The 22296-nt window shown below is 45.4% G+C and overlaps 1 protein-coding gene across 5 annotated transcripts in view; it reads left to right on the forward strand.

Annotated features, from left to right (window-relative positions):
• The window catches only part of LOC125985429 (neurexin-2), a 241842-nt gene that overhangs the window by 166953 nt on the left and 52593 nt on the right, over nt 1-22296 (forward strand). The window contains exon 1 of one of the 5 annotated variants that reach the window (XM_049748305.2): nt 10586-14007. The exons of 3 other annotated variants lie outside the window; for them this stretch is intronic. In XM_049748305.2, the coding sequence (XP_049604262.1) occupies nt 13674-14007 (334 nt within the window). In that variant the 5' untranslated portion in view covers nt 10586-13673. Of the gene's footprint in view, nt 1-10585; nt 14008-22296 lie in introns of those variants that run through there. One more of the 5 variants, XM_049748297.2, reaches the window with a different exon arrangement.

Consider the following 22296-nt stretch of genomic DNA (forward strand, 5'->3'; position numbering starts at 1 on the left):
TTTTTTTTTTACGAACAAAAGTCAGTATCTACAAAAAAAAAGGATGTTAACTCCACGCCAAAAATTGATTCATTTTTTTTCTCCCCGTTTCCACGCACAATCAATTGTGCGACAGTCTGACTGAAGGCAACGCTCTCTCATGAAGTTGTTCCGAGTTAAGATCTTCCAAATCCCTCTTTTGACTGCCCGAGAGCTTTCCATTTGGTTATGTACGGCATTATCACGGAAACTTTTTCCACTTACTCCTACGTGACCGAGGGCATAAACCGAGTCGGATGTCAACATCATAAATCTCTGCCTTAAGCCCGGAAGAGCCTCCAGCTCCGAGAGTGCCATCTTGGTTTTTAATCATCTCTTTTTGGTGTCGACACCGCAATGAACTCGATCGCTGACGGCTGACGCGGCAGTAAGATAGAAAAATTTGAGAACATTATCACGAAATAGCTCGCCCGCCGACCGTTATGCAAGCGGCCCGCTCTATTTTACTCAAACATTCAAATTTCTCTTGCCATATTCTAATAGCTTCTCAGCACGACTCTTTGTTTTCCAATGATTTCCCTCCCGCCATCACTGGCTAAATAATAAGTTGGACCCGCTAGCTGGCGAGCCGCATTTGTTTTAATTCGCCGGTACTTTTCCCGCGCGTCAGCAATCGGTGACCCTCGGAGGCCGTCGCTCAGCCATTCCGCAGTCGTTGCCATTCCGCGTCGGAACGGCGTCTTGGAGATGTGCCGCTATTTAGCTGATTGTGCCCCGAAGTGAGGCTAATACGAGCTCATTATGCTAGCTTCCGAAACGTTGCTCGTCTTCTTCTCCCTGATGTACTGATAAAAGGGTTAGGGTTTCAATTTAAAAAAAATAGCGACCAGCTTACATTTCCTGGCAGTTAGCGTCTCCTCCCGTCTGCCTCGGATCTCGTGTTGCCGTCACATGTTTGTCAGTGGCGGAGTCGTGCGCGGGATGGCTAATGGGATTTATTTAGACGCTAACAGCTCTTCAATCAATGTCAGCACCTGGCTGTCATTGAAGAATTGTCACTCTGAAGTGTTATGAACACTCTGAGAGTGATAGCAGCTGCGCCGCCGCCTCGGTGTAATGACGCGAGCTTTTGCTTTTCTTTTGGAATACAAATCGGGCGTCTGCCTCGCAAAAGCTGCGCTAAGCTAAGCCGCCCGTGTCATTGGAAGATTTCGCCTCTTGTCTTTCCTTCTGGTCAGGGTCGGTCAAAGCAAGCTGGGGTGAGCAAGATGGTCAGTCCGAAGCTCTGCTCCTGTTGCCTAGCAACCTCAGCAGCTGGCTTGTGTGTGTGAGGGGGGGGGGGCGTTCCTAGATCCCACATTTCTAAAGGTTCTATAATTACACCGACTTTTTAGTCTTCCACTCAGCTGGCTGTAAAATGTTTGAAAGTGCTGTTACAAAACGTGTCTCATTATTTACCCGCTGATCATTTTAGTGCTGTCCGGTACTTTACGCCCGTTGTTTATTTTCAAGCCGAGTTTGCTCAAAGCTCTTAATCGCAAAAGTCAAAATGGCTAGCACAAGCCCGCAGTTGAAAATCAGCCCTTCCAATGTTAGTTCAAACACCAAAAGAGTGGAATGGAGCAAGGCCTCCAACTTGGAACAAGTCCCGGTTGGTCAATGCAGAATCATCACGGAACTCCCCCCCCCCCTCTCCAAACGAGGAAGGGGCGGAGTAAAATCAGCATTAAAACACGCCAAAATTTAAATGTCAGAATGAAGCTTTATCTTAATTCTAGTCTATTTGGAAGAAATCAAATGACATCACAAACCTTAACTTGATTTGGTAGTTTTGTAGAATTAATCACGGAAAATTGCAAGAGTACGATATTGAATACGATTAATCGCTACTGAAATCAGTCATTCTCCTCATTCATAAAATGATGGATCTCATAATTGGAATTTTGAGAAGTCCAGAGATCAGAACCGTGAGTGGATCTCAACGAAGGCATCCGATCGAATCCTGAAACGAGTCTGTGGTCGGGTACGAGTGTATCAAAGTGCGGATGAAACCGCGATGGATTGCGATTGTGAGAATGCCGTCGAAGTCCATTTGGATCCACTTCATTATGACCTCTGAGAGCGATGGGAGCACTATCTCGGCTGTTGTGATTTTTAATAACACGTAAATTCACAATTTTTGACGTAACAGCCCCCGCCAATCTTAAACTGGCTCACGGAGATAATGACATCACATGAATCAATCCCTTTTAGCTGGCAACATGTACTACGTCGGACTAAACGGTCAAAGCCTCGAAGACAAATTAAGTCACGTGCCTTTTGAAAGGACGTTAAAGAGGAACGTAGATCACATCTGCAGTCGTCGGTGTTAATCACAAACAATCATTTCTGGCTGAGAGCGGCGGCGGCGGCGGCGGCAAAACCTGATTGAATCTCACTGAATAGACTGGCAGACAAAATGCTCCCTGCGTAGTAACCATGGAAACGCCGCTGCGCACCACCGGCACCCTCCCGCCGCCGCCGCATTGTCTTCGACTGCATCCTCTAGGGCTCCCAAATGGCTGGCCGCGCGACGGCCGAGATGCTACGCTAATTTCGTCGTCACGCTAATGTTAAACCGACAAAATGAGTGGGGGGAAAAATAAATAAATAAGAGACCACGCGCAAGGCCAGCTCTGCAGCGAGCGGCTGTTGATTTATTGTTATGGCGAGTTGTATATTTTCATGAACTTTATATTAGTTCTGTGCTCCCTTTTGTTGGCGCATTTTGGGAAGCACGCTGCTAAAATACTCATGCAAAAATGCGCCTTTACATTTGTTATTCCTACGTGTCTTTACATTTTTTTTTTTTTAGCTCATTCATGCACTTTATCTTTGTCACATGATTGAGTTACTATGATGACTGCATTAAAGCCTTGTTATATTACATTTATTGTTATAGCAATTCATTAGCCCCGCCCCCCTAACCCTAAATAAAAACACATTTCAATGAGCAAAAAATAAATAAATAAATAAATAAATAAATAAATAAATAAATAAATAAATAAATAGTTATTTTAAATTCCCCACGTCGGCAAAAAAATAAATAAAAATGGTCCCCTGGCTTATTGTTATTCTGCCCACACAGTATTCCCGCAAATATACCCAAACTTTTCCGGCTCGTTACGACTAGTGGGCTCCGTACGACAATTATCCGCGGGCAAAGTTGCCGAGCGGAAGATGGCACTCAGACGGCGACAACATCTTGTTCCCTCTTGTTCCCACAAACCTCTCGATGACAATTTGGTCTTCCTGCGCAATGAGAGAGAGAGCGAGCAAAGACGCTAACAGGCCCGAGAGTGTTTGCCGTGTGGGTGGAAAAGACGAGCTTTTGCTTTCTGATGTATCACTCCGACAATAGTCGCCGCCGCTTGCAAGCTACACTCGAGAGTCTCTTCTCCTCTCAAGAAGCTTCTGATATAATTTTTCTTGAGAGAGAAACTCGTGACATTCCTCACCTTCCGTCATTTCCATATTAGATGAAGCTCCCCGTCGGGACCGACAAGAGGAACTTTGGAGTTAAAAATCGAGACGTTTTTCCGTGGCGTGGGCTTTTCCCATCAGCGCTTTCTTGCATGAGAGGGCCATGAGAGTTCTAAAATATAGATAAGGCTGCGCCGTGTGCCATTTCAGGACCTCCTATTATGACTGTGAATCACAGTATTCTCCTTCTGCACTGAATAATTCATTCGAGGAAGTATCTGCTTAGTCAGATTTCGCTGTCTGCCCGATGAGGAGGGAGCTCTCGGTTCGCCGGTCTCGGGTTGGCGCCGGGATCAAGCGGCAATAATCAAGGAAGTGGGAAGCAATGAAAGACTCGTATCCATTGACGACTTGTTGGCATTTGGAGGTTTTTATTTTGCAGCAAAGAGGTTAGATGATGTGAAGAGGAATTTTTATTTACAAGCTCTGCCTGATTATGCGGCTTTTTTTTTTTTTTATTCCACAAAGCTACACATAAAGAGTTCACAAATATTCCGCAGTGACAAGCTACATATCTTCCTGGCAATTTCAGAAAGGACTACTTCCCAGGAAATTAAAAAAGTTCCGTATTGGCACCCAAACACTGCAAGTTGGGATTTTTTTATTCTTGCTATCATGTACACGGCTACAAAATTATTTTAATTTAAAGCACTAAATTTACGAAATTAAATTTAAACTAATTAATTTCATTAATTTAAATGACATGTATTTATCAAAATTAAATATATTAATTTATTAGGTTATGTTCACAAACTCTTTTTCAAAGGTCTTAAGAGTGATGCAATAAATAAAACTATGAGCTGACGAAGCAATTTAATTGGTAGAAATGAATCTGGACGCAATAAATCTTTGCGGCTGACACATTTGCAAGCACCAAAGCCTTACAGTGATCTATTATTTAAAGAGACGGTGTGTAGATTTTTCAATATTCACTGATTTGAATTTATTTAAATAATATGCAAAAAAAATCCGACTTAGGTCGTTGCATTCTACTAGTTAACCACAAGATGGCAGCTGCATTTTACACACTGCACCTTTAAGCATCTCTTAGCAACCATTTTTAATTTGGTAGCGGGCAACGCTACCCATGTGATGTCGCTGACTAGACCGACTCGCTTCATGCAAACGTGACTTTGATGTCCAATGGCGGACTGGATTTAACTCGAGTTCTGCTCCGTCTCAAAATTAAATCGTAGTAGATTGCCAGCAAGCAACGGAATAATAACGGAACCTCCGCAAGTGCTTCTCACAAGCTGCCTTTAATCGTTCTCCACCGATGCTTTAAATGACTTGCGTAACCTCGGACATGTTAGGAAATTAACAATAATGACTGCTGGTGGACAAATAGCGAGGAACTCTCACTCAAGGGCACAAGGCCGCTTTAATTACACTCGGCGACCACGAGGCTTTGATCAGAGCTAAATATTAGCATTCATTTTGCTTTGCCAATGTCCTCATTAAAATCTCAACTTGTCTTCCGGGAATGCTTTGCCAGTCCCCATTCGCCGCTTCTATCCAGGTGACCAATCGCGATGGGAATCTGCCAACGCTAGCTCCCGTAATTGAACCTCGCTTAACAAGAGCATCGTGTGTGTTTGCAAGCGTGAAATTTCTGGCATGTTCCAGCATGTCCTCTCACATGTACCAAAGCCCCGCGGCTCCGGCGGACGCGCTCAAACGGACAAACAGAGATGTAAACGCCATCTGGCGGGTCCTCGGAGGGAAAACCCCGCCCGATTGGCCGCCGATGGGAAAGGCGTAAAGATGCACTTTCACCTGCCGGCGTCTTACGGCTAATTGGTCGTCATGGTGTTGATGGCGTGTCAGACTTCAACTTGACGTCCTTATTTTTCTTTTTCACACGCCGCCTTCCGGAAGCCATTAATGCAACGAATCAAAGATGGATTTATTCATTGTTTTGACCTATGAGGCTGCAGAGATATAAATACCCCTGCCCGGCACCGGAGCACTAAATCACCGATGCTGTGATTCGGCTCCCGCCCCTTTGTCCTTGGTTAGTCTCCTCCCACGATGACTCTCCAGCGAATAGACATAGCCTGATTCATTTTTTGCTGCATTTTGAGGGTGGCGGCCTTCAATTGTAGCCTATTCGAAGATTTCGTCAACGTCGACACCAAAACAAATCAAAGTTGGCTTTTTAATGAGCGGAGAGAGCTACGGGAAGAAAAAAAAATCTCAGAGAGGGAGGCAGCAAGTAAGTTCAGTATCACAAATGGAATAATTTAAAGATAGCGACTTGAGTCAGCCGAGGCAGTAAAAATAAGCAAATGAGAAGGAACAGGCCAGATCAGGCGCCTCAATTGATTTATTTAATATGCACCAAGAGTCGGACCCCTCCGAGGTGGCCCGACAACAAATTCAAAGTAGACTCGGATGTCAACAAAATGAAAAGGTTTCAACTTTTTTTTAGGTTTTAGCCGTGTTCGAATCCTGCTGACATTTCAACTTTGATCGTGCGATAGCCTCAGTTTATTTATTATTAATAAACTCAATATTAGTTCTTTCACTTTTTTGTCTTGCAATCGACTGTCATATTTTGTCATCCGATTTACTCCATTTCAATTTCTCCCCAATGAGACATTGGACAGAACATTCATTCCCATTGCAAATTTAAAATATTAGGATGAATTAGCAAGATTTTTTTCATCACAGTATTTCTTTTATTTAACTATTTTTTTATTTTCGCCCCACAAGGAATACAATTTTACACAAGCGACTTTTTTCATATTTATTCGCTGATTTCACCACTAAAATTTCAACAAAAATTATTTTAAACCAAAATAAAAGCTAAAAAATATTTTTTTTCCTACTTTTTTTTTAACCAATCAAAACCATTCCGACTTTAATCGACTCGTTCCATTCCGCACCATTTCACATCGCTCATCTTTTTCATCCGTCTTTTCTTCACTCGCAATTATTTCAAGTCTTGGTCTCCACTCATCATGTCCCATTAGTGATCCTCCATTTTGACGTCCACCTCGGAGCCGAGATGGAAGTCTTTACTGAAGCTAATCCCCAAATATGGATCGCACCTTGAAAATGCTCACACAGCCCTTTTAGTGCGTCTAAATTATTGAGCGTGTACATGTGATGTGTTTACTTGTCCAGCGTCTCCCATCAATAAGTAATATTGTGTCATGCACGGCACATGTAAGAGAAGATGACGGGCGGGGCTTGGGTTGTTCTCTAAATGTTTTCCGGCCGCGTCATGTTTTATGCAAACGCGCAACCGAGTTAAACAATTTGTACTCCGAGCCGCCTATTCCGCGAGGAAATCGTCAGTTTCCTGAATAGTGGCAAATAAGAGTCACACAACTATTACAAATAACTTAAATATTTTCGATTAAGCAAGTGTACCTAATTTAATGTCCAGATTAGCCAAGGAATATTACTTAAAATGCGCAGTGTAGCATTTTGCTGCTGATTGGCCGGAGCAGTCGATAGCATGATGGAGGGGGCGGAGCCAAAAAGGATGTTTTCAAATCGAGAAGGTCATAGCGGCACTCCCGAAAATAAAAGACCGAAAAAAACGGAATTTATTGACCTTTAAAGTCTGAAAGAACAAAATGACAAAAGTGATGTAGCAATTGAAGTTCTTGTCGTTGCATTTGCGCTAGTACGGAGCAACGAACCTGAAAGAAAAACCAATGGCCCAATTTTCCTAAATGAATAAAATAACGTACGAAAAACGCAGGAAATAAAAACTCCCGAGCTTTGCTCTTTTAAGGAAGGGCCACGGTATGGGGATAGGAAAAAACATAACTAAAAATAGTGGAATGGGCGGGTGCCTCGGGCAGCCTTCAAAAGTGCCAAAAAAACGTCCTTCCCAACATCCTATCTTTGTGACGCGGGCTTTTCCGCAGTGACACATTCCTCGCACGACACGCTTACTCTTCATTAACTTATTTATGAGGCAGTCTTTGAAATATCTCTCCGTTGTCATCGTTGTTTTGAGTGTCTTGCTTAAATTGCCTTTATTGATGTTAATCCCCTCATTTACTACGACAGAGAAAAGTTTTTTGTTTATGTAAATAGCCTTACATTTTGACTCGTTAATTTCCCCTGTGTGAAATCGGTCTATTGCTGCATTTGGATAAATTAAGACTGTGCAGAGCGTCCGCATTGCAATTTCAATTAACTCCTTCACTACCGTGGACGGCTATAGACGTAAAAACTCCATTTTATCTGGGCTGGCGGTTAAAAAAGATTCATCCTAGTAAAGAAAAAAAAAATCTCATAGTGACCATTGACTGCTATGAGAAAACCAGTCGGGGGTTTTGTAAAGGCCTCACTCCACAGACTGCAAGATGTCAATAGCGCAGAAGTTTCCTCACAAAAGGCCCACATGCATTCTTTCAACTCGAGACACCGGAACAAAGTGAGGACGTGGGAATGTCATCGGGAACGAGTGTAAAGCAGCTCAGCGGGGAACAAAAAGGTGCAGGCCTGTCATCAGATGTGCTACTCTGGCCCCCCCTTTGCGTATTTGGGGTGACTTGACAATATTGCCTGCCAGCAGAAGGGTGTCTTGTGTGTGCACACCGTGTAATGAGTCCTGACACATTGAGGAGATAGCAGTCACTGGCTACATTTACTCCCAAATCCTGGTTCCGGTCCACTATTCCAGCCACACGGACCGACATCAGGGAAGAACGTGGAGGGAATGTTTTCCTCGTAAAATGTTTTCCAAGGGTGTTCTCCGATAGATAAGACGTGACATAAGAAGAAGCCTCAGACACTCCAAAGAAGGGATTATGACAAAAAGTGCCTCCCAGAGGTAGAGAATGATAAAGTCTGGAGGTTTCAAAGCTGCTGTTTTTGTTAGCCTTGAGGATTCCAATCGTATATACATCAAGAGAGTATTGGGACGTCACGGCGGAGGGAAGGCGAGGAGAGGTTGGTATTGATTTACAAATGCACGCTGGTTTAGCTGTCCGAAATGATGTAGCGCGCGTTTTATTTCGCGTCAAATCGGCAAAGTCGGCGAAAACATCGGTCGGATTTTACGCCGTGTGGTGGAAATGAATCAAGGCGCAACTGACGTAAGCAGATCGTAGTTTGGAAAGTGGAGTGAGCGAATTGCGGTGTTCCTCAGGGGTCAATCTTAAGCCCTTTTTACGTTCATATTAACGATCTGTGCACGTTTTAAAATTGTCGTCATGATTCGGTGCGGTAAAAAGGTTTGGACGGAACAGCATGTGCTGTTTCATGAGAAAGTAAGATTATATCTACATTTAATCGACTTTGTGTGCAGCTTGTGATTATTCTTAAAAGGCCTGACGAATTCGGCCGGCAGATTAATTGAATGACGGCAATTTTCTTCCCAATGGGCGACCTGCTAAATTCATATTGTTGTTCCTCGGAAATGTTCCAATCTGCTGCGCTGCTTATCACCACAATAGATTGTCTTCAAATACACACCGGGCTCCCTTTGTCTTGTTTTTTTTTTTTTTTGCTTGTATTCAATGAGATATTTTATTTTCATAAATGCTGCTCCATCTCCCGGAGAAATACGATCATTTCTTTCATTTTCTTCCACGGTTTTGTGAGCGGCTCTCCTCGGCATCGTTTTTGTATTTAGAACCCTGCAATCCATGTCAAAATGTCTCCCTGCGTGCAGGAGATTACCGTGAAACCGCTATTATTATGGGATGGCTTAAGCAAGCCTGCTCCCTCCCCGCCCACCTTTGAGCATTCATCCTGATTATTACCTTCACAATGGAAAGTGAGAAGAAATGGTCTCAGGTCCCGGGCTAAGTGGAAATCTTTTTTTTTTTTTTTTTTTTGCGCGCGACACGGAGAAACTTAACACCGAAATGACGTTTTCGTTCCCTGTGATCAGCGTCAGGATCTTGTGGTTAAGGGATGGATGGATGGATGGATGGATGGATGGATGGATGGATGGATGGATGGATGGATGGAATCTAACCATTTTTACTCATTATTTCATTAAAACGGGAGGAATTTTATTTTATTTTTTTTAAATTTCTTTCAATTTCAATTTCGTTTTTTAAATGATCAATTTGAACTACAGTAATCCCTGCTTTATCGCGGATAATTGGTTCCAAAAACCACCCGCGATAAGTGAAATCCGCGAAGTACGGTCACCAACAAGAAGTACTGGGCAGGCTAACGAGTTAGCGGAAATATGCTAACTCGCGATCGTGCTAACACGCGAAAACGGACTTCTAAAGGAATGTAAACGATTGGAGCAATACTACATTGTCCTAAAGGTTAGACACGTTTCCTCAATTTAGAAGTTTTATTTTGACTTTTAAATGTTTTATTTTACTTTTAAATGTTTTTTTTAATTTGGTAAAAAGATCCGCGATGTAGCGAAGCCGCGATCAACGAAACGCGAAGTAGCGAGGGATCACTGTATATCTAATTAAATGCAATTTGCAGTCTGGATGGATGGATGGATGGATGGATGGATGGATGGATGGATGGATGGATGGATGGATGGATGGATGGATGGATGGATGGATGGATGGATGGATGGATGGATGGATGGATGGATGGATGGATGGATGGATGGATGGATGGATGGATGGATGGATGGATGGGACCCCTACGTTACGGGAACGAGTGTCACTTCTACCTCTCGACGAAAGCACTTTGTTGCTTCTCGAACGCCCGACTTCAAGCGTGGCTGAGCAAAGGAGCTGATGAGGCATCTTAATCACCACCTGCCCGTCCTCTTTAAACATTCAGCAGTTCTAAGCTGCGCTCTGACATGTATCAGATTGGTGTAATTACCCAAAAGACAATTAGGGAGGTGCCGCCCAAGCTGACACAAGATTGGCAGTGCCATTTCGAGCCAGGTGGGACGGCCATGAGAAGAGCTTCGCTCTCACACCGACCCATTTCACTTGGATCTCGGTCTTTCTCCAAATGGAGACTTTAGGTCTGGGAAATCTTATTTTCAGACACCTCTCAATGGAGTTTAAAATTGACGACTTCCATTGTTTGTTTGTGTCGTCTTTGCGCTACATACAACTAAAATGACAATGGAAATTTCGAAATGACGTAAAGTTTGGGATCATGTCGTCTTTTGATGACCACGTTCTCCCGGTGGACTTTGAAGGGTCCCTGAAGGAGTATTTGGTGTACTCGACCTCCGCATTTGGACCTCCGCTTCTTGTTTTTCTTCTTGGCAGCAGGTGTTTAGCTCTCCAATAATGAGGTCCCAGTTCGCTCCGTCCCCTGAACGCAACATGTAGATTTTTTTTTTTACACAAAAATAATACCGGCACTGTTTAATGAAAAGCAATACAGCCTGGTTTTTATGAAGCAGTTTTACATAAGATAGAAGACTTTATTGTCAGCTACTTTGCATAAAATGGATTCGCCTTTAGCCTAACGCAGTAAATTCGCACGCTTTCTGAAAAAACGTTTAAAAATATTTTTTTCCCGCACCGATTCGTGTTACAGATTGTTAGTGGGAAGCTTATGTTGGGTTGACTTAACGGGCCTTTTAAAATATGTTCAAGGGTTTGAATCATGGCTTGAGGCCGTCATTTGCATTTTATCATTTTGTATTTATATGATCGTGAATTTGGAATTTCATTCCTTGTTTTGTTGCTCAATCAGAGCAGGCAATTTTTTTTCGTTTTTTTATTGGAGCGTACATTTGTGCTAGCTCGTGTGCGTATTTTTTTTTTTTTTAAGATATTATAATCCCTTGTCTGAGTTCAGCAGTTCAGCGTCGCCACGAAATGACGATGCGGCGCCCTCCGGTGTCACTTCACGTTGGCCCTGATGGCAACCAGCGCACCTCGGGTTCTCCCCTGGGGATCTTTCATCTTGCCATCACTCGTATTCCGGACTCTCTTCCCTCCATCATTGCAGACGTTTTTTTTTTTTATTCTGTTTGGGGGCAATTTTTCCTCTCTCTTGCTCTTCCTTCCCAAGTCTCAGCCGAGATCTCTATCGGCCATGATTCATCTGATACGCAATCTCACTCCATCTCCGCTCAGCTCTGCTGCAAGGCCCCCTCTCCCACGCACACACACACACACACACACACACACACACAGCACTCCCGCTCACTTACACTTTAGCTCCTCTTCAAATCCCATAACTAATCTTTTAAACATGGACATTCTACACCACATCGCCGTTATTCTGTGCATCCATTGTTCGTCCCTCACTTTGAAATGACTCCTCCCTGCGTCAAATTGATTTAACTGTTTGGAGGTATCAGTCAAAATAATTTCCGGGGTATTAAATATGAAAACATAGAACACGGTTGAGTGGATAAAATATATGCCGCGACACTTGACTACCCAACTGACAAAGAGAAGAAAAAATGGGTCGGAATTTTTTTTTATGTGGAGCTGCAGGAATTTCGAAGAAGTCTGTCGTTGTGATAAATATCTCTAATCTAGAATATGAGAGAGTGGGGCCTGTCCAAAGCTTTAAAAAAAAAAAAAAAAAACTTTGAATCCTAGCTACACCTCCTACCAGCTGTTCCTAAAATATTGATCACACTGACAAACACAATTTTAATTGAGTCATGTATGAAAGCTGTTTAAAAGAATAAAGTTTAAGGTGCAGAATCCAAAACTGATCTCAGGTCAAGTTTTTAAAATACAGGATCCACATTTCCGTTTCATTTCAGATATTATCATCAGCATCTCAAATGTGACTTGTCCAATCGTAATCAATAATCGCTCAATTATAATCGGATAGCAAGTTTTACTACTACATCTAATGAGTGGGATTTTACTAAACTGATAAAAAAATAACTAAAAATGGAATTGGAATCATCATAAAATCTAATTCAACTCAATTTTTTTTTCAAAATATTCCCGAGTGTTATCCACACATCGACACATAAATTTCGACAAATAGCGACATGAGGGGGAAAAAAAAAAAAAAATTATCGAGTGGTTCCATTGTGAAGCACATTTCCAATATGAAACTTTCAAGTGCGACCTCGCTTGTACGGGACCTGCAGGCGTCCCTCACGTTTCGTCCCACGCATGTTAAAGAAGGGGCGCCTCCCATCTTCCCGTTCTTTTTCACTCCATCGCCACTCTCTCTCTTCCCGCCCTCCCTCTCCTCCTCGCACACACACACCGCTCTCTCCCTGACAGTCATCGCTTGTGTTTTCAAAGGCTGAGAGTGTGTTCACCTCGCCGAGCCCGCCCCCCCCCCCTTTCTACCTTTCGCTCGCTTTCTTACCCCGACTCAGTGCGGAGGAGCCGCCTGCAAATCAGCCGTCAAGGGAGAGGAAGGGAATGAGCTGACCAGAAGAGCAAGGGGGAGAAAAAAAAAAAAAAAACGAGATGGCACAAGTGTGCAGAGCGGGAAAAGGAAGGATGCTCTCGCCGTCGCAGCTTTGGATCGGATTGGCATGAATTTCACGGCAAATGCGGCAGTCTAAGCGCGAGCTCCGGCGAGACAAACACCAGCTTCGAGTCGTCTGGAGAGCTCCGGCGAGCAGGAGGGGGGGTGGAGAAAAAAAAAAAAAAACGGAGCGCAAACGCAGGAATTATTCCCTCGGCAAGTGGAAGGACGGAGCTCCGTCCCGAGACTCAGGATTGGCCGATTGCGCTTTGATGCGACTCCTCTGGTGATACCGTTCTTTCTTGGTCTTTGCGTTCCGTTACTAAGATTGATTGATTGGTTTTGTTTCAGTTCGAAAAAAATCACAGCACAAGGAGGCAGCTGAGAATCTTGTCCTGATTTTTTTTTTTTTTTTTTTTTCCCATATTGAATCTCGGACTGGTTCTGAGCTTCTTCTGGGATTCAAAAGCCGACATCTGGATTGTTTGTATTCTCGACGCGCTTCCACAGAAGCGTCGCAGCCCATCGAGGTTATTCGAGCAGCGTTAGAATCGTTCATCTGCAGACAAAAGTTGCGAAGGGATGACAGGAATGTTTCTCCTCATTATGGAGGCTTGACTTGTGGCCGGCGGAAAATAACATTTGCCAAGGATATAAAATGGAGGCAATGTTGGATATCATTTAAATTAGGAAGAACATTGGTGGGATACGACGTTTGGATATCAAGACTGGAGATTTGGAGATTTTTTTTTTTTTTTTTTTTTTTTTTGAAGCAAGGATATTTTTCATTTTGGGGCTTTTTCCCCAACCTGCCCAGGCTGAAGAGCAGGAGATGTTGAGCCCCGGATTCCTTTGAGATGTTCTTTCCTTGTTTGTGTCGTATACGAGGGAGGGGCTTCCTCTTCCTCTCGGGCCCCGCCCTCATGGAGCAAGAGGTGGAAGTGCAGGTGGACGGAGGATTCTTGGCAGTGCCCAGGCCCGGGGCGGCTTCGCCCGCAGCCTGGGCCAGTCCGGCCTTCCTGCTCCGGCTGGTGCTCTCGCTGGCCCTGCTGGTGTTGCCGTGCCCGGCCGTGGCCGCCAGAGTCTCCTCCTCCCTCAGCACCACCCACCATGTCCACCACTTCCACAACAAACATGGCACCGTGCCCATCGCCATCAACCGGATGCCCTTTTTGACCCGCGGGGGCCACGGTAAGACCATTTTGGGCTTTGAACCCGGTTCCTCGCTCAGAGAATACTGTACCTGTGGATTTAGCGGGTCAGAGAGGAGTTAATTGCCTTCAACGACTTGATGTATGTTGGTAATGAGTTCCACGTTGAGTACATAAGCCCGGGCAATTGCCGAGAGAAGGCCGAAGTTGTCCCATCGGCTTCCGGAGGGCTAACGTTTGGTTCTTTGCCATCCAAACAGTTCGTACCAAGTATGACCCGTGGTTGCGACTTGCTCGTCAAGAAACTATCTATGGCAAAAAGGGCGACATGACCACATACACCGGTCCCCCTCATCCTGCTGCACTCTTGTTCCTGTTCCAGCATCATTTTATGCCCATTATTGTCCAATCATGTCATGGGAGATGCGAGAAGCATCAGCACGCGTGACCTCTTGGCTGTTTTCCACTGCCGCATCAGATTCGTGCGTTTCATATTCTACACCAGTCCAACGGCTGTGTGAGGGCGCACACAAATGAGTCCTACTTGACTCGGGGAACGGACGTGAGTGGTTGCAAGCGTCTTTCTGTCGTGTGTGTTGCCGCGTAAGCAGCAACACCTGTCATCGTTCTCCTCGTATCGTTGGATTGTGCGTCGATAGCGTCAAAATGTCGGATGTTTGAGGACCCCTGTCCTTTTTGGAACGGTTCTGTAGCTATCATGTCAGGTCTAGATATCTGGAATGTCAGATTTGTCGAGTGGCAACAATTTATTTCCAATTGATGATCAGAACCCAATTGCTTCTGACGTGAATTCACCACAAGAATATGGTCCCGTGCGGTAAAACGGGACTGCAGCCAAATCTTATGTTGACACTGTTTTGTCCACTGAGCCGTTTATTTCGAGTGCCTCACGCAGATTACAGCTAATTGAAGAGTCTCGACCGCTGAACTGTGACATTTCTGGGAGTCTGCTCGGTGATTAGCGGGACGCCCACGCCGTCGCCACCACACAAACATACAATTGTGTTGGAGTGAAGTCTATTTATAAGCTTTGCTCAAATCACCGTGGAATGTATCTCAATATCACGTGTGGACATGACATTTCCAGACGCAGTGGTGAGCTCGTTATGATTCTATTACCAAAGTTAAGGCCAATGGGTTATAGAGAGAGCTGTCTTTCTGGAAGGTTCTCATCTCTCCATGGAAGAGCACCGGAGCTTTGACAAAGTGGACCACCGGGTTCTTGGTCACCTCCCCGTTTAAGGTGGTTCAGAACTATTTACAGATGATCGAGCCGCTGTCAAAGCGACAGAAATGTCCCCGTTCTCAAATTCGAGCCGTAATGCAATCTATCGGAGTTCTACAGACAATTTTCTTTCCCTGTGGGACCTTAGATAGAAGATGCGGAATAAGATTTAAACCTAAAAAAAAAAAAACCATGCAAAAGGATGAAAGACTATGAATGTACTGTGCGCCCTAATTTCCAATTGGAAAATGGCGAGCGAAATGTTTGCCATGTCGAGGTAATCCGACCCGAACGGCCCACTGCATCGGACCAAAGGGATTAAATAGCTCATTTGGATTCAGGAAATCTTTGATGTGTTCCATGGATCGCTTCCAAGGGATTTCACTGCCGGCTGCGTCGGTTTGTCCTTGGTAGTCGTAGTGGGGGGTAAAGTCAACATCCACAAAATTAGCGCCCGAGCTAACGTGTTATTAGCAAACTAACCTGGCTCTGAATTCTACGCTGGGTTTTGATGAGTCAAAACAAAAATAGAAACACACAATAGAAAAAAAGAACATCGAGCAACGCCAACTCAGTTCGCCGCTTAATGACTATAATCACGCCATTAACACGTCGTATTTTGAGATGAAACGTAAACGCAAGAGAGTAACCACAGCCACTCATCCACATCAAGCCGAGCTGGGAAATGATCCCGTTTCTATATTTGCTGTTGATGTTAATTACGGGCCGGCTGCCGTCGTCATAGCAACGTGTCCGTATGCTCTCAAGGTAATTGGAGAAAAATTGTCTTTTCACGTTAATTCACACCAATTAGCTAAATCGCCAGCGTTCAAGATGCTAAGCGTTCCGTCGTGCTTTTAGTCACCTCTTGTTTTCATTTCCCTCGGCAGGTGTTGCGAGCCTTTTTTTATTTTTTATTTCTCTGCCTTTTGTTTGTCCTCTTTTAAAGCCACGTCCCGGCTCGCCGCATTTGAGAGAACCGTTTGGGCTCGCGAGCCCCCGCGTCTTATTTGTTTAGCGCAACCATGCATGAATGCTAACGACATCAGCCGCCGCACGTGTTGGCGTCCTGATCCCGAAAATAAAAACCCCGACGCTCGTCAGCCCTCAAATCCACAAATGTTCCTCCTTCACGATGTTTGCTGCGTACGTGACAAGCTGCCGTGTTATGATAATGGCCGCTTTATCTCCCGGCTGCCGTTTGTTTGCGCTCGTCGAACTGTCTCCTTTTTGAAGTCAAGTCACAGCCCGAGTCTTTCACGGGGCGCCATTAGTATTCATGATTGCCGCCCCCCCCCCCCCCCCCGACACACAAGGCGCACAAGCCAATGCGTGGACACCTGCGAGCTGATGAGCAGCAAAAAAGGATGCCTCAGGTGTCCTGGACACTTGCGATAAGCTCGCTTGCTTTTTTTTTTTCTTATTTACCATTTGCCGTCAAGCTACCTTCTCGTCCAACACCTGCGCGACGTTACGAGAGAACACATTGAAGCTGTGTCCCGACTTGAGTTTCGATTGTTGATGCTAAAGCCGAGCCCTCATCGAGTGATTATTTCAAGAGGCGTTCCCGAATGAGAAGCAGATGGACGTCTTCCATTTTTGCGGTTACAATCTGTTAAAATGGAGTGCGAAGTGGGCCGGTGGCGTACCACCTGGAGAGGCGTTGATGATCCGCCCCCTCATCGGGTTTTCCTAATCCCGCCGTGAGTCACGAACCGATGAATCGTTTGTCGTCAGATGGGCGCGGCTCCCTCGGCTGAAACAATTTGTCGGGTGCCTCGGCCCCGCTTACCTTTTTCGCCATGAAAGACTTCAGCCCGCCTCGCACCTCGGCTTTGTAGACGAGGCTGCCGCAACTTCAGAGGGCGCTGTGATGTGTGAATTATTGAAGCTCAAGAAGGACGTGCCGGAACGTCCACTGCTGGAGCTCAGCGCTGGGAAGTATCCTTGCCACGCACAAATACGACCTCTCACTCGCAAAGAGCAGAGCAGGCTCATGACACAAAAGGAAGTGAGGGCTCCAGACGCTCCCTATCAGTATTATTTGTCCCATTTCTTCCGACCTATTGTGCGAACGCGGCGAGGGCCATTAATCATTCATCCAAAGAAGCGGCTCGACTCAGTTGGCCTTTCCGCTCGACTCGTAGCACTTCATTGTATAGAAGAAAAAAAAAAAAAAAGCTTTTGCTTGGCTTTGTGTTGACATCAATTATTCACCGGCAAAATGCAAATTTCTTGACGGAACGCTGCGAGCCAGACGTCGCAACAAGACGGTCCGTGTGGAAGTTTGTTTATTCCGTCTGCGAGGAGGGGCGGCTCGACTCGCTCGCGGGATAGGATGGGCTCGAGTACTTTATCGTCCTAAGCGCAAGCTTTACGAGCACTCGAGTAGCTCGGATGATTTATTTTCTTAATTATTCCTCGTTCGCCGTGAGTCTCCCTCACAAGTTTTACTATAAGGGAAAAATCACTTAGCATAGCTCAGGGATCTTTGAGTCTCCAGCTGACACATCTGTGACAAGACTCGGTGCCTGACGTACGCCTCATCCGTCGCCTCAATTTCTGCCGCTACTCATCTTCTGTCCCCATATGCTGCCTCCATAGCAGAGGAAGAAGAATCTGTAAAATGTGATGGAAATTATTTTAAAAAAACGTAGATCCGATTAATTGGGGTGAAGGCAAAGTTGAGGTCCAAACTGATGTTGCCATGGTACACATGGATGTTCTCCCAGGTGTTTTTTTTTTTTGAAGAAGAAGAAGAAGCCGCAGACATGAGTCAAGGCATAACTGGAACAGAACCAGGAAGAAAAAAAAAACGAGCCCCTGCTACTTGCCACTCTGCTCCACTCCATGGTGCGCCGCTGCCATCTCCTCTGAAGCCTTTCATCATTTCACTGCAGGGATAAGTGTGTGCCAGAGCATGCTACGTGCTTGCTTAGTGGAGCAAACCAAGGACGCATCCGGCCTTCACTCAACGATCACATGCTCTGGACGCAATTAGGCTAAGCTTGGCGTGATGCTCAAATCAGCACCAGAGAGGTGAAAATAATTACAACACTGCGAATATGCTAGCTAGCCGCGAATGTTGTTGCCGCCGGAACTAGCCAAGTCGTCAAACGGCCGCTATCAATTGCTTTTATTTTGAAGTCGGGCCTCGGAAGCAATTTTGGCTGATGACTTGACTTTGTAGCGCACCAGCGCACCACTTGTGGATTCTGTAGAGCATTGGACACTGCGGTTGAGTCTGGTAGACAATTCTTAGGGGCGCTTCCATCGTCTTTAACCGAGTTAAATATTCGTTATCAGATCCGTGGAATCGAGTCTTTGGGTTCGGCGAGGACAAGGTCACAGCCTGTTCCATCTCAGGATTGAGGAAGCGCTCGGGTCAATATCGGCTCAGAGGGAGTCAAGTGAGAGCGATAACTCGGCGCGGCCGTAAACGAGATTGATCACAGCGCAGCCGGTGCATTTCTAATGGCGGCGGCATTGAAAGAGGGAGGCACGATCCTGCGCCAACGCGGCTCTTGGATTTACAGATGGGAAAGCTGAAGCCGGCCGGGGTGGTATAATCTGTCTGCGATGATAACCGTAACATGGGGGGGCCTTTATCTGCCAACCGAGGCGGGGGGGGGGGGGGGGGGGGCTTATCTGGTGGCCTTTGTGTAATAGCTTAGCCACCCGCTGACAGTGCAAGCGTCAACCAGCACTTTTTACGCACGCTTCATTTAAGAGACAAAATATTCCGTCAAGCCTGACACAACTTTATCCAACCTGACATTTTGAGTTCCAATTTAATTTTTTTTTTTTTTTCCCCCGGGTTTTATTCATTTTTTTTTCTCATCCATTGCACCATTGCTTTTGTTTGAGAGTGGACGGGTTAATTTATTGACATATTCCGCTGGTCGCTGAAGCAGCTGAGTGGTCTCTCTCGGTCCGCCTCCATCCATGGGAGCGCCTTTCCGGAATGCCCTCTCTCTCGCTCTCTCTCTCTCTGAGTGTTCTCCAGGTAATAATTGTATTTCACTGTCATAGCTTGGCGCTTCGCAACGCTTTTTCTCCAGCAGACATTCAGACAATGCAAAGGTCAGTGCTATTGACGAGTAATAAAGAACTAGCTCCCGCCGCTTAAGTGGAACTTAATGGATTCTTTATTGCGCTTTGTCTATCACTAGCCTCCACATATTGCCCATCGTGTCCGATATCGTCGACCCGATGTCGGAGCGCCGCAATCTCCTCCAGTTTCGAGGCAGCTGACAAATCAACTTTGCTTGTGATTATTAATCAGTCAAGTGCTGGATGCGCGTCGGCCGTCGCCGGCAATCAGGTGCCGTTTTAAAAAACTTTGCTAGATATTCACCGTGATGCTGAGCTGCAAGCATCCACGTCACGCTTCCTGCTCGTAATTTGACGTTTTCAAGCTCATTTCCCAAAGAGAGCCTGGTCGAAAAGAGGACGGGGAGCATAAATTGATGCTTGGCAGTGAGAAACGTCATTTCCCTCCCGCCGTTTCCTCTCAGCGCGGGGAGGTGACCTCTAGCTCGGCGATATGAAGAGAATGTCACGCAACATTAGCGGCCCAACCCCCGCCGCCTCGCCAAGTGCGTCTCCCCCCTTTGCCTCGGATGTTTTATTTTTTTGTGCCCTTGTGTGGAGACAAAACAATTCCTCCCCTTTGATGAATGTCTGCAGCGTGGGTGTTGCAGCGGCGTCCAGAAAGGATTGTCGTCCCCCCCCTTTACGAAGCGCACTCCATTCCTCTTCCTCTTGGAATTAGGAGACCCTTGTTGTTTGGCAGGAAAATGAGAGCTTGCAAGGTCAACACTAGCAGCTAAATAACCTTCCTCAAGTGGACCATCGAGCCGCGCAATTAACTTTGAGCGTTCCTGCTCTCGTGTCTCCGGCAGGACCTTTTGCGATTGCAGTCGAGTTAATGGTGAGAAATTGTTTGTTGGGCTCCACGCGATACTTTGTAGTTGCGAGAATTAATTCATCTCCGTACTTGAAATCGCACCTCCAGACTTTTTTTTAATCCTATCTTTTTTTTGTATTATTTTTTTGATTAATTTTATTTATTATTCTTATTTTTTTATTTTATTTTAGTCTTTTTTTAGGTTTTTTTTCTTTCTTTTTTTTTTTTTTTGTTAGGCCAGACATGAGGCAGCACAATTTTTCCTTGCTTTTTATTTGGGGGGGGAGGGCGGTTAGCGCCGAGGTGGGAGCGAGCACATCTGCAGTATGTAAGTGCATGTGTCTTTGTGTGGCTGTGTCATGCCGCACACTTTGTGTCTTGTGCCCTGTCAGAGAGCGTCCCGTGAGACGCATGAGAGCATAACGTAGCGTGTCAGCACCAACGTGTTTGCCGTGTTCTCGCTCACCTCCGAGCTCCGCCAAAGGTCAACTTTCATTTGAAATGGAACCGCGCCGCTGCTCGTGAGCTAAATGCGCAAGCCGTATTTCCATGTCATCATCTGAGAAGGCGCTCTGCAAGCGTTACGATTGCGAGCGTATCAGGGCTCGATCAAAAGTGCGAATTTTTCAAAAATGCCTCCGTGTAGATGATGTCAAAGTTCAACGCCATGTTTCTCCGTTGCACGAGCAATGACTAGCGCACATTCATAACACAGGCGGCTTTCTTCCAACTGGCAGCCTACGAGTGGTTGCCATGGCAACCGACGTTGGAGCCAGCTGAGACAAAGCTGGACCCCCCCCCCACCACCACCTCTCGTCCAGCGCTTTCAACATTTTGCAGAAAATAGCAAAAGAAAAGAAATCACAGTGCTCCAATCAGCTTGTTTATTTGAATTCACAGTCATAACGGCCCGCCGATCAAAAACATAATCACGTTATAATACATCGCTCCTGTTTTAGAAGAACCCGAAAAACAAAAGCGATCATTTCCGCCTAACCTGTTTGTTTCCCGTACTGCACAAACTAAGCCCCGCCCCCTCCCAAAGCACACCATGAGCTTTTAAGCGCGGAATTCCCTCATGGCGGCAATCAACGTATTGGTCACTGCTAATTGGCTCTCTCGGGCTCTTCAGCCGTGCAGAACCCAACAGAACTTTTCAAATCAAACCGTAACGAAGGCATCACCTGAAGCGTATGATTCCATTTTTGGATTTTTCCAAGAAGCTTTTCCGTATTGCGGTACGCCTCTCGCTTTACATTCAAGGTGGAATTCCAGATTTGCAGGTTATCCACCACGTTGAGAAGATTTCCTCCCTCCATCTTCTTTCCTTTTACCTCCTCCTTTCATTTTGCTTTGCTCGCTCCCTCTCTTTTCTGCCCACTGCTGCATTAAAGCGGCTTTATCTTTGTTCTCCGGTTCCCTCATTAGAGCCGAGTGCAATCGCAGCACTTGCCTTGTGTTTTCTCCGCCTTTCGTCCTACTTGAGCTCGCTCGGACTGATTGGATGGCATTGTTATAGGTTGCCGGCAATTTTTATTTTATTTTGCAAAGCTGGGGGGGAGTTCTGTATGATTTGTTTCGACGCTGCTGTTAATTGAAACGTGAGCTGACAGGAGATGAAATGGGCAGAGGAATAATTCATATCATTTCAAGTAGGTCCAATGTGACAAAAATAATGATGGTGTCTCAGCAGAACGTAGAGAGACTCCCTCTCTCCCTGGCACACTTTTACGACTTTATAATTTTATGCTGTGGAGTCAGCAAGGTCTCGTTTTAATTGTGACCTCCCTTCCTCCATTTAATCAGAAGTAAACATGAATGGAACTTAAAGCCGCGCCAATAATTGGTCGATGCGTTACTTAACATCTCGTCTATGCTGATGACACAGGACTCCTTCATATTTTTTATTTTTTTTTTCCATAGCCGCCGGTTGCCTGGCATTTCCAATGAGTTTCTTATTAACATCGGACGACCTCGCTTGTAATGGGCTGCCGCGAGACGAAACCGTAAAGAGCCCGGCCCAGATGTTTGTTCTGATGACTGGCCACTTTGATGATACAATTCCAACAAATGGCAAGTTGGTTCACAGGGCAAATACATTTAAATAACAGGAAGTAACCTCTAGCCCGTCAACAAAATAATGAGCTAGGTTAGCTTCTCGCGCTAGCTTCTAG

This window comes from Syngnathus scovelli, chromosome 1, assembly GCF_024217435.2.
Source record: "Syngnathus scovelli strain Florida chromosome 1, RoL_Ssco_1.2, whole genome shotgun sequence".
NCBI lineage: Eukaryota > Metazoa > Chordata > Actinopteri > Syngnathiformes > Syngnathidae > Syngnathus > Syngnathus scovelli.